This window comes from Microtus pennsylvanicus, chromosome 2 (genome assembly GCF_037038515.1).
Source record: "Microtus pennsylvanicus isolate mMicPen1 chromosome 2, mMicPen1.hap1, whole genome shotgun sequence".
Lineage (NCBI taxonomy): Eukaryota > Metazoa > Chordata > Mammalia > Rodentia > Cricetidae > Microtus > Microtus pennsylvanicus.
In genome coordinates this window covers 82737376-82749772 of record NC_134580.1, presented here as the reverse complement: position 1 = coordinate 82749772, position 12397 = coordinate 82737376, and the positions used below count along the sequence as shown (strand labels likewise).

The 12397-nt window shown below is 37.5% G+C and overlaps 1 protein-coding gene across 1 annotated transcript; it reads right to left on the bottom strand.

Annotated features, from left to right (window-relative positions):
- Nucleotides 1-11044: 11044 nt before the first annotated feature.
- On the bottom strand, nucleotides 11045-11962 carry LOC142844937 (olfactory receptor 4K3-like). Its single transcript, XM_075963713.1, has one exon. The coding sequence runs from the start codon at nucleotides 11960-11962 to the stop codon at nucleotides 11045-11047; it is 918 nt and encodes a 305-aa protein (XP_075819828.1).
- Between the last annotated feature and the right edge of the window lie 435 nt (nucleotides 11963-12397).

Genomic DNA, 12397 nt, shown 5'->3' with positions numbered 1-12397 from the left:
CTCGTCCCAACGCTGGTACTCCCCAATGCTGGTTCTCCCCAACGCTGGTTCTCCTGGGCCGAGAGATCAGGCCTCCGTGCTGGTTGGGCAGCTCGCAAACAAAGCGCCTACTCTCCTTGGTGCAGGCAGGCCACAGAAACAAAGGCAGTGGAGCCCGCCGGGGCGCCAGGAGGACTGGGACCCAGCTCCCAATGCCTCGCGCCAAAAGAGGGCGGGGGGCCCAAGTGGGGAGGGCTCTGGACGGAAGCTGGGTGGGCCAGGAAGAAAGAGGCAGTAACCAGGGAATAGAGGTCCTGCAGAGAGCCCAAGAAAGACAGGAGGCCAGGGGACCCCCGAGATCCCCGTCCCTGGCTGGCACCGCGGGCCAGAAACTCACCCCAACGCTGGTTCTCCTGGGGCCGAGAGATCAGGCCTCTGTGCTGGTTGGGCAGCTCGCAAACAAAGCGCCTACCCTCCTTGGTGCAGGCAGGCCACAGAAACAAAGGCAGTGGAGCCCCCCCGGGCGCCGGGAGGACTGGGACCCAACTCCCAATGCCTCGCGCCAAAAGAGGGCGGGGGGCCCAAGTGGGGAGGGCTCTGGACGGAAGCTGGGTGGGCCAGGAAGAAAGAGGCAGTAACCAGGGAATAGAGGTCCTGCAGAGAGCCCAAGAAAGACAGGAGGCCAGGGGACCCTCAAGATCCCTGTCCCTGGCTGGCGCCGTGGGCCAGAAACTCACCCCAACGCTGGTTCTCCTGGGGCCGAGAGATCAGGCCTCCGTGCTGGTTGGGCAGCTCGCAAACAAAGCGCCTACCCTCCTTGGTGCAGGCAGGCCACAGAAACAAAGGCAGTGGAGCCCCCCCGGGCTCCGGGAGGACTGGGACCCAGCTCCCAATGCCTCGCGCCAAAAGAGGGCGGGGGGCCCAAGTGGGGAGGGCTCTAGACGGAAGCTGGGTGGGCCAGGAAGAAAAAGGCAGTAACCAGGGAATAGAGGTCCTGCAGAGAGCCCAAGAAAGACAGGAGGCCAGGGGACCCCCGAGATCCCCGTCCCTGGCTGGCGCCGTGGGCCAGAAACTCACCCCAACGCTGGTTCTCCTGGGGCCGAGAGATCAGGCCTCCATGCTGGATGGGCAGCTCGCAAACAAAGCGCCTACCCTCCTTGGTGCAGGCAGGCCACAGAAACAAAGGCAGTGGAGCCCCCCCGGGCGCCGGGAGGACTGGGACCCAGCTCCCAATGCCACGCGCCAAAAGAGGGCAGGGGGGGGGCAAGTGGGGAGGGCTCTGGACGGAAGCTGGGTGGGCCAGGAGAAAGAGGCAGTAACCAGGGAATAGAGGTCCTGCAGAGAGCCCAAGAAAGACAGGAGGCCAGGGGACCCTCGAGATCCCCGTCCCTGGCTGGCGCTGCGGGCCAGAAACTCACCCCAACGCTGGTTCTCCTGGGGCCGAGAGATCAGGCCTCCATGCTGGTTGGGCAGCTCGCAAACAAAGCGCCTACCCTCCTTGGTGCAGGCAGGCCACAGAAACAAAGGCAGTGGAGCCCGCCCGGGCGCCGGGAGGACTGGGACCCAACTCCCAATCCATTTCACAAATTTTTAACATAAACAGAAACTTTCCAGGTATAAAGTCAATTTTGACTATGTCTATAGGCAGAATCAAATCCAGAACATTAAAATTTGTGAAAAAATAGTTCATCAAATAAATTGACAATCCACCTGCTGAACACATGTTTTCAGCATTTGAGCTTTGGACTTATCCATTGTAGTATATCTCTGAACAATCATGTATTACTAGGTCATATGCATACAGCCTTTCAACTATAAATCATGATACTTCATACAACAGTTTGAAATATTTGTTCATGAATGTTTTTTTCTCTGCATCTCTACCTTTCTGTTTCATCTCTCCACTTTTCTGGTTTCTTTTATTGACTGTCTGATTTAAAGCTTTCTCATAAGTTTTCTTTCCTAATTTTAATGTCTGTAAATTTTCATACTATTTTTAGGCTTAAAATGGGAAGGGTAAATGTTAACAAATTAGGGGATATTTTGTGAGTTTCTTGTTAAGAACTTAAAATATCATATGGTAATAATAATTTTCTGGGCCAATAAACTGCAGGCAGAAGTGATACTGTAGTGAAAAATGAGGTCGGTCTGATTTTGAATCCCCAACATTACTTTTAATTATCAAACAAATGATAGGAATTTCAATTTTGAGAAGTCCAATAAAATTAATGACATTTGTAAAACAAGAGACTTTGCTATTTAAATACAAATACAAATAAGGAAAAAAATGATTAATTTCAGTAGAAAAAATGGTCAGAATTATATAGAATTAATTTTATTGTGTTCAAAATTGAGCATATTTCTTGCTGAATATCAATATTTTTTACACATCTTTTTAAAAAATTTTGTGAATTCTTAGTAAATTATGATTCCTTTAATTTGTGTTACCCTAATTGCACTCAATTTCTAATAACTAATTTTCTAAGATATTGTCTGTATCTTGAGAAACTAGAGAATCTAAACTTCAAAAGTTAATCGGACAACATTAGAGTAAGTTTAGTGGCCTGTGAGTACAAATTTTTCTGTATTTGGAAATTTGGAACTTCTAAAGTTTACCCTAAGTGATCAATAGATGTGAGCATATAAAATTTCTTTATCTTTTCTGATGTCTCAAGGACTAGTTGGAAGAGAAACCTGCAGTATTTTTATCAAGCACAACAATTAAAAATTACACATGCAAGACTCATTGTAACTTGTGAAGGATTTAAAACAATGTGCTACTAAAACAAAAGCATATAAACAAGCAAAGATTAAATGAGTAATTGTGATGGCAATTTAAAACACAACAGTCATTTTGTGATGTACTCACGCTACAACAATCACTTTATTAAACAGATCTTCCCTTTTGAATGATGTTTCCCTAGAATCTGAAACTCTTAATCATTGTTTCTACTATCACCAATGTCACTGAGTTGTTTCCTTTCAGTGTGGCTTATATACACTGACAAGAGTCATGTCTGCCTTGGAAAGATTCCTATTCTCCACATTAAATAGAACCATGAAATTGGAAAGCCTTTTGCTTTCATAGTCCTTGGGGATTCATAGACTTCAGCTTCTCTTGAATTGATTCCAAGAGCTAAAAAATAAAGAAAATTGATTCTTTAACTTTATAAATATTTTGTCATTATGAGTTAATATTTTGTATGTTCTATGACAAGTTACAAGCTAAGATAAATAACATGGGTAATGTGATACCTTAGCAGTGAATGTCATTTGTTGCCAAATCTGATGACTTGAGTTAATCCTAGGGATCCATAGGGTGGAAGGATAGAAACTACTAACTCAGCTATGTTCTGATCTCCATACATATGTTGCAGGAGAACAAGTATATATAAATACAGCTGCAGTCATAATACACGGAGCCACATGAATAATTTGGTTGAAATAGGAATAAAACATATCATCTGTAGTCCTAAAGTTCACATGCTTATTTAGACAATTATCTCTACACCTAGAAATCCCCATAGATTTACTTATTCTTTCTCACTCTCTTTGATACTTTATGACCAATGCTTACCACACCTATGAATCAGGCACATGAACTTATTTTAGGTTGTTCAGTTTGTCTTTATTTTCAAATACATTTCATTATATATACCTAAAGTGAATATAGTTATTTTGATAGACACACCTACAGAGAAATTACATATTAGTAGTTTATATAGAAAGTGTATGTGTTAAAATAATTTCAAAACTTCTTTTGACTTTTCATCACAAGCTTTTGCTTCATTAAATATAGTTTTCATTTTATACAATTTTAAAAGTAATTTATTTTGAACTGTGCATGCATTTTTCCAGAGAAACATTATTGTATATGTAAAGCAATTTTATAAATGAAGTAATTATGGACTTAAATATGTTTCTAATATTTCATATAATAAATCTGTTGCTATAGTTACTTCTCCAAAGTACATTTATTAACTGCAATCTCTTATACTTTTGTTATACTTGTAATAATCTCAGAAGCCTTACATATATCCATTCATGATCTTCTTCAATTCCCTGACTTATTTGTTCATTAATTGCTATTGCAAGCATATGTATAATACATACATGCATGCATATATACAATTATAATCTCCAATAATATCTTCCCTCTCTGTTTAATGCTATGTGTATGCATGATTTTCCATATTTGGTTACTGAGCAACCAACTGGTGTACTCTTTCCTGGAAGGTGTTTATGTCCCTATCACTCCCATATTTGCCCATTTGTATTTATATATATACAAATATGATTTTATATATATATATATGTGTGTGTGTGTGTGTGTGTGTGTGTGTGTGTGTGTGTGTGTGTGTAAGACTGAGTTAGGTGTGGTAGTACTTTAGTACTTTATAGACTACCTGGCCTCTTGTATTTAATGTGGAGTGCTTTTGCTGCCCATGCAGCATACCGATAAGGAATAAAATGTGCCCCTGCTCTTCTTTACAAAACCAATATGAAAGTTGAGAGAATCAAAGCATATATGCTTCCTCAAGCATTAACAACACAAAGATAATGAAACAAGGAGATGTAAAGGAAGAATTCTTATACATTATTTGCTAATGGAAAACATCAAGAAAGACTCTGTTAAAACTACAACCCACAGAGATGCTACTGCAGCCTTTTACATAAAGTACCTCTGCAGTGACACCTGCCAAAAAAATATTAATTCCACTTCAACCTGGCGTGATTCTGTAGTTAATGCCTTTAGTCAGAGTTATTGTTTTATGTTAAATGATGGCTCTTCCTCAGTTTTGACTTTTGAAATTTTCTTCATACTGAAGATACCTTGGTTGGTAGAGTGGTTGTCTTAGAATGCATGAAGCCCCAAATTTAGTCACCAGCAATACAGGAAACAGAGTGAATGTGGAGACAAAAACCAGAATCCTAACACTAGAGACACAGAGGTAGGAGGATGATAATTTCAAAATTGTATCAGCGATATGATGAGTTTGAGGCTGCAGTGGGTTATATGAGACCCTTTACAAAATTAAATGGCAAAAAATATATGTTAGCTAACTTTGTTCTTAAAATATTGCATTACCATAAAGTGACTATCTATCTATCTATCTATCTATCTATCTATCTATCTATCTATCTATCTATCTATACCAAAACTAGTAAAAATACTCCTCAAAGAACATAATACTTATTTTGAAATAACACTGCAGAGGGAATTCATGTTTAATCCTTAGTTGTAGGAATATTCAAAGAACTGAGGTCAGAATAAATTGCTTTTGTTATTGTTTAGTTTGTCTGTTATCTTTTATTTTTATGTTGGTTTGTTTTGTTTCATTTTAATTTATTATGGGCTATCAGTTGTGAAGAAAAAGATAACTATGCAACAATTCACAGAGTCACAGGCAAAGTCACTAGGAGGACCCAATAGGGAACACATTGATCTCACAGAGAAGGGAAAGAGGAGATCTCCTGGGTGGAAAAATTCAGATCCTGACAAAAACTTGAGAGAGCCAGTTGAGGAGTGAGTGGAGGGAAGTTGAAAGAGATGAGTAGAAAGGGGTGCTTTTCAGTGACAGGTAGAACCCTGATGCAAGGGAAACTGCTATACATCTGTAAAGGTAACCCACAGTAAGACTCCCATCAATAGAGGATATGTAATCTGAGCTTGCCATCTCCTGAGATCAGATTGGCAACTATCCAAATTTTTATCAGACAGCCTACATCCAGTAACTTATAGGAAGAGAAACAAAGACCTACAGACAAACATAAGGCTTAGCTCAGGGATTTATGCTGAAGAGAGGGAGAAAGGGTTATAGGAACCAGAGGGGTTAAGAATTGTAAGAAAATCCACAAAAATTAATCTAACTCATAGAAACTCATAGATTCTGAACCAACAACTTGAGTGCTTGCATGGGACCTAGCTAAGCCCTTCACAGATAGGTGACAGTTGTGTAGATTGGTATATTGATGTGACTCCTAATAACGGGATCAGGGACTGTCTCTTATGCTTTACTGGCTCCTGGGAACCCATTCCTCATTCTGTATTGCCATCCCAAGCCTAAATACATTGAGAGGAGAATAGTCTTTCTTTTCTTGTTTTTTTTTTTAAATATTGCTTTATAAATAATACCATTCAAAATTTCCACTTCCTCCCCTTTTCCCATTGCATCTTGCTCCCCCACTCACTGTTCCCCCACCCCCTGCAGTCCTAAGATAAGGCAGGGTACCCTGCCCTGTGGGAAGTCCAAGAGCAAGGAAGGTTGCATCCAAACAGACTAGGATCCCAAAAAAACCAGTACATGCAGTAGAGACAAATCCCAGTGCCATTAACATTGGCTTCTCAGTCAGCACCCATTGTCAGCTGCATTCAGAGAGTCCGGTTTGATAACATGATAGTCCAGTCCCAGTCCAGCTTTCTTTGGTGAGTTCCCATTAGATCAGACACACTGTCTCACTGGGTGGACGCACCCCTCAAGGTCCTAACTTCCTTTTTCATCTTCTCCCTCCTTCTGTTCTTCAACTGAACCTTGGGATTTCAGTCCACTGCTCCCATGTGGTTCTCTGTCTCTATTTCCATCCATTGCCTGATGAAGGTTCTATAGTGATATTCGAGATTTTCATCAGTATGACTATGGGACTAATTCAGTCCAGGCACCCTCTCTTCTACTGCCCAGAGACCTAGCTTGGGACATCTCCATGGACTCCTGGGAACCTCTTTAGAGCCAAGACTCTTGACAACCCTAAAATGGCTTTCTTAATTATCTTCTTCCTTGCTCCTATATCCTCCCTTAATCCATCTCAACAGTCACATTCCCCCAAAATCTCCCCAATCCTCCCCTTCTCCCTTCTCTATCCTCCTGTCCCCTTTTCTTACCTCATTCCCACCCCAATGCTCCCAACTTTTGCCTAGTGATCTTGTCTGCTTCCAATTTCCAGGAGGATCTATATATGTTTTTCTTTGGGTTTACCTTATTATTTAGCTTCTCTAGGATCATGAACTATAAGCTCAATGTCTTTTGTTTATGGCTAGAGACCACTAATGAGTGAGTATATACAATATTCCTCTTTTTGGGTCTGGGTTATTTCACTCAGGATAGTGTTTTCTATTTCCAACCATTTGCATGCAAAATTCAAGATGTCATTGTTTTTACAGCTGAGTAGTACTCTAATGTGTATATGTGCCACACTTTCTTCATCCCTTCTCCATTGAGGTATATCTAGGTTGTTTCCAAATTCTAGCTAATACAAATAATGCTGCTATGAACATAGTTGAACAAATGCTTTTGTAGTATGATTGGGCATCTCTTGGGTATATTCCAAAGAGTGGTATTGGTGGATCTTGAGGTAGGTTTATCCCAATTTCCTGAGAAACCACCACACTGATTTCCAAAGTGGTTGCACAAGTTGCATTCCAACCAGAAATGGATGAATGTTCCCCTTACTCCACATCTTCTCCATCATAGGTTATCATTGTTTTTTTTTTTTTTAATTTTAGCCATTCTGACAGGTAATATAGTATCTCAAAGTTGTTTTGATTTGCATTTCCCTTATTGCTAAGGAAGTAGAACATGACTTTAAATATCTTTTGGCCATTTGAACTTCTTCTGTTGAGAGTTCTCTGTTCAGTTTAGTATCCTACCCATCAAAATCCTAACAAAATTCTTCAGAGACCTTGAGAAAACAATAATCAACTTTATACGGAAAAACAAAAAACCCAGGATAGCTAAAATAATCCTATACAATAAAGGAACTTATGGAGGCATTACCATCCCTGACATCAAATTCTATTACAGAGATACAGTAATGAAAACAGCTTGGTATTGGCATAAAAACAGAGACGTTGACGAATGGAATTGAATCAAAGACCTGGATATTAATCCACAAACTTATGGACATATGATTTTTGACAAAGGAGCTAAAGTTATAAAATGGAAGAAAAAAAAAGCATCTTTAACAAATGGTGCTGGCATGACTGGATTTCAACCTGAACTGAAGAATGAAAATAAATCCATATCTATCACTATGCACAAAATTCAAGTCCAAATGGATTAAAGACCTCAATGTAAATCCAACCACACTGATCCTGATAGAAGAGAAAGTGGGAAGTATCCTGAAATGCATGGATACAGGAGACCACTTCCTACGCATACCTCTTAGCAAAGACAATAAGAACAACAATGAATAAATGGACCTCCTGAAAGCAAAGAACAAAGTCACTAATACAAAAAGTAAGCCAATTGAATGGGAGAAGATCTTCACCAATCCCACATCAGACAAAGGTCTGATTTCCAAAATATATATAGAACTCAAGAAACTAGATATTAAAATTCTAAATAACCCAATTGAAAAATGAGAGTAGTCTTACCACAGTTGATACTATATTTTTTGTTGATACCAGAGGGAAGAATGATTGTTCCTAAGCAGAAATAGTAGGAATGGACCTAAAAGCCTAGATGGAAGGTTGGGAGGGAATGAGAAAGGAGGAGGAAGAGAAACTGCAGTTGTGATGCAAATATATAAATAGAAAAAGAGGTTGTAATAGATCTCTCTAGATTTGTAGTTTCTGTGGTCAAATTCTGTCAAACTATCTGATATACTAGATACAATTGATAGAATCCCCTTTTTGTATTTTTTCAGGAGGAATTTGTAACCCACAGCAAGAACAAATTCTCTTCATCAATCATGTTTCCTAATGTATCTGTCCCTGCATCAGCCATTGTGAAATTATCCATATAATGATAAATTTTAGATTGAGGAAATTGTTTGTAAATTATTTCTACTAACTGTTGTACAAAATGTGGATACAGTATTGAGTTGTTTAATATTCCTTGTGGAATAACTTTCTACTGATACCCTTTAGGAATTGAATATTATTATTTGACACTGTAAAGTCAAAATTTTCCTTTCCTTGTTCTTGCACAGGTATAGTATAAAAGCATATTCTTAATCAATCACTGTAAAAGACCATTCCTTACATCATAAAGAAGGCAAGGGAATTCAGGAATGCAAACTTAATGGTTGAATCACCTTATTTCTGGCTCTTAAATATGTAACCATTCCACATTATTAAAAATTACTATTAATAAAAATAAAGGGAAATTTTATGGAATTATTTATTCTTCTATATGGTTATTAATGCTGTTTCTATAACAATTGTTCTATGCCAGTACTTTTTCTGTTATAATACGATACTGTTCCACCTACGAAAGTTTATGCTTCTTAAAATACAGATTACATAGAATTCTGTCACTGAATTGCTAAAATTTAAATGAAATTTATATTCTTAAAAACTATACAGGAAGTAAGAGGTCATTTTATAGTTTAATTATATAGTTTAGCAAGGAGTCCTTATAGTGTTCTGTTGTCTTAATGTGACTCTGAGCATGTGAGCACAAGGTGTCTCTAGGTTTAAAATAACTTATAAAATAATCTTGAAAAAGAAAAAGGATAGGGTAAGAAAGAATGCAGGAACTGTGAGATGTAATCATGTAGGCATGGGACAGCCATTGCAGTCATGATCCCAAAGTTGCCTACTCTGTGCACCACACAAAAAAATATCGTTAGCAATCAATCAAAGATCAGAGAGTACATATGTACTTCTACACCTCTGTGCTAAACTGTGAGCCACTGGGGATTCTGGGACAGAGCCAGGCATTTTTTTTCAGTTGAGACCCACTGATGAGATCCTAGTGCCCCAGGGATAGTGCAATCACTGGACACACAGATGGCTATGGATCATAGCAATGGATCAAAAAGCAAAACAAAAATATGTGAATGGAGTTCTGTTTGTGTATGTGTGTTGTGTGAGTGTGATATTTTGTGAATGTAGAAAGGGATAGTAAGGGTGGGAAACAATAAGAGGGCACAGACTATATCAGATGTAATCATCTTATTGCAGATATTGTCATAAAACATAATTAATAAAAAAAGGGTGACTGTACAGTTGAGAGTTAAATCTATAAATATACTGGAGATAATTTGTTCTGAAAAAGATACCGGAACCTACACATATATACACGTTAAAATATGTGGTCACATATTAGCCATCCTTACCTGTAATCATATGATTTCAGGAGAACATGATACAGATATTTGTTTTGTATTTTAGATAATTTATGTATGACAACCTCTTTAACTTATTAGAATATACATACTGGTGGATTTTAACCATCAGCTTAAGAAAGGTTGGCAAAAAGTTTGAATTCATATCTGTTTAGAAATGAACTAGCCTCCCAGCTCTTGTAAACATGGTTACATACAGTTTATTCAGTAAAGGAAGTATTACATCAAATGATATATAGTATGAATTATAATGAATATCATATTATCAAGTGTTTAATGATTACCTAACTGGCCTCAACAGTTATGTTACTTCATTAAATAATATAAAATCATGATCATGAAAATAATTTGTAAACTGAGAAAAGTATATTCAAATATTATAAACAGATTGTTTTTAAAGAACAATAAATAGAAAGTACTTAGTAGAACATAAATAAAAATATTCTGAATTTGTATCAATAGTTAAGACTTAAAAAGTAAAAGAGATATAACAATATGAGACGACTAACATTACAATTTGATATTTTTAGAATTTAGAGTTCTAAGTGGATGCAATTTCACGAATGTGTTTAATATCTTCTGTTATAAAGAGAGTTAGGATTAACATATAAGCTCATATTTTAAAATATGATACAATTGATAAGCAATTCAAAGAGAATGTTGCTAATAACAATCTTACTAAAGTTAAATAAATAAAAAAGTTAACAATTTAAGAAACACAGCTTTGAGTTAATGTGATTGTTATTTTTGCAACATATCTTCTAATCTTTAATATATACAAGTATATTTTATAGAACTCATTCTAAGTGTTAAACTGTAAGTATTACAATTTCAAATATATTTTCAAATGGTTATCTTATTAACCATATACTAATTGCAAATTATAAATTCCTAGAACATGTTATTATACAATTAAATTTACACTAAATTGTACATAATATCATGAGTATTCAATGGATTTGCTGATTAGAGAAGATATCAAAAATTGTTCCAGAACTCACATGCGATTTATCATCTTTTTTATGGCTTTCTTAATATCTTTATTTCTCAGTGTATAAATGGCTGGATTCAGGAGAGGTGTTATGACTGAGTAAAATACAGCAAGGAACTTGTCCAGCCATGTGATGCTGACAGGCGACAGATAGATGAAAATGATAGGCACAAATAATAGCACAACCACTATGATATGGGAGGTGCAGGTAGAGAGTGCCTTTGATGAACCATCTTTAGAGTGAAGCTGAACAGTTATTAGAATGTAAGTGTAAGATATCAGCAACAAAATAAAGCAAGCTGTTGCAACAACGCCACTGTCAGCATTTATCATAATTCCCAGAGTATCAGTATTGATGCAGGCTAATTTTATCACCAAAGGAATATCACAGAAAAAGCTGTCTATCACTCTAGGTCCACAAAAAGGTAGCTCCAAAATCAGGATCAGTTGACTAATGCCATGCACAAATCCAATGATCCATGATATCACAACCAGCCAGATGCACTTCTGTCTGTCCATGATGCTGGTGTAGTGGAGTGGCCTACAGATGGCCACATAGCGGTCATAGGCCATTGTTACAAGAAGAACCATCTCATCCCCAACAAAGAAATGCACAAACAGGATCTGGCTCATGCAACCTCTATAGGAAATTATTTTATTTTCTTTAACAAGGTCTATGATCAGTTTGGGGGTAGTAACTGAGGAAATGCATAAGTCAATAAATGAAAGATTGGCTAACAGAAAGTACATGGGAGAATGAAGATGATGATCAGAGATGATTAATATGACCACAAAGATGTTTCCTACCACAGTCATCAGGTAGAGGGTGGAAAATGGCAGCAGGAGGAAGATCTGTAGTTCCCTTGAAGTACAAAGTCCTTGGAAAATAAATTCAGTAACCATAGAATGGTTTACTTCTTCCATTTATTTTCTGTGCTCCAATGTATTGAAAGAGATGAAGTCTAAAAAAGCATTGCTGTAACAGAAACAATAACTTATTTTTCTTAGTCAAATAAGAAGCAAAGAATACAAACTGTATCAGCATTGTATTCAGTAATATTTATCATAACTATTTCATCTTAGTATATTCTTCTTATCAAAAAAAATTTTCTTAAATATAGGAAAATTCTATATATCACAAAGATAATATTCATGGGGTTAAAAATGAGTAGATAATCTAAAAATACCAGTAGCAATGACTCTGCTTATATTTTAAACCCTAAAATAAATCTTTTTGTTATTTATTACATCAGATAAGAGGTAATGTTCTACAATTCTTATCTGAGCCATATTTACAGCCTTTTCATTTGATTGTCTTAATACCAGAATGATAAGCCATTCATGAATTGTAAACATAAA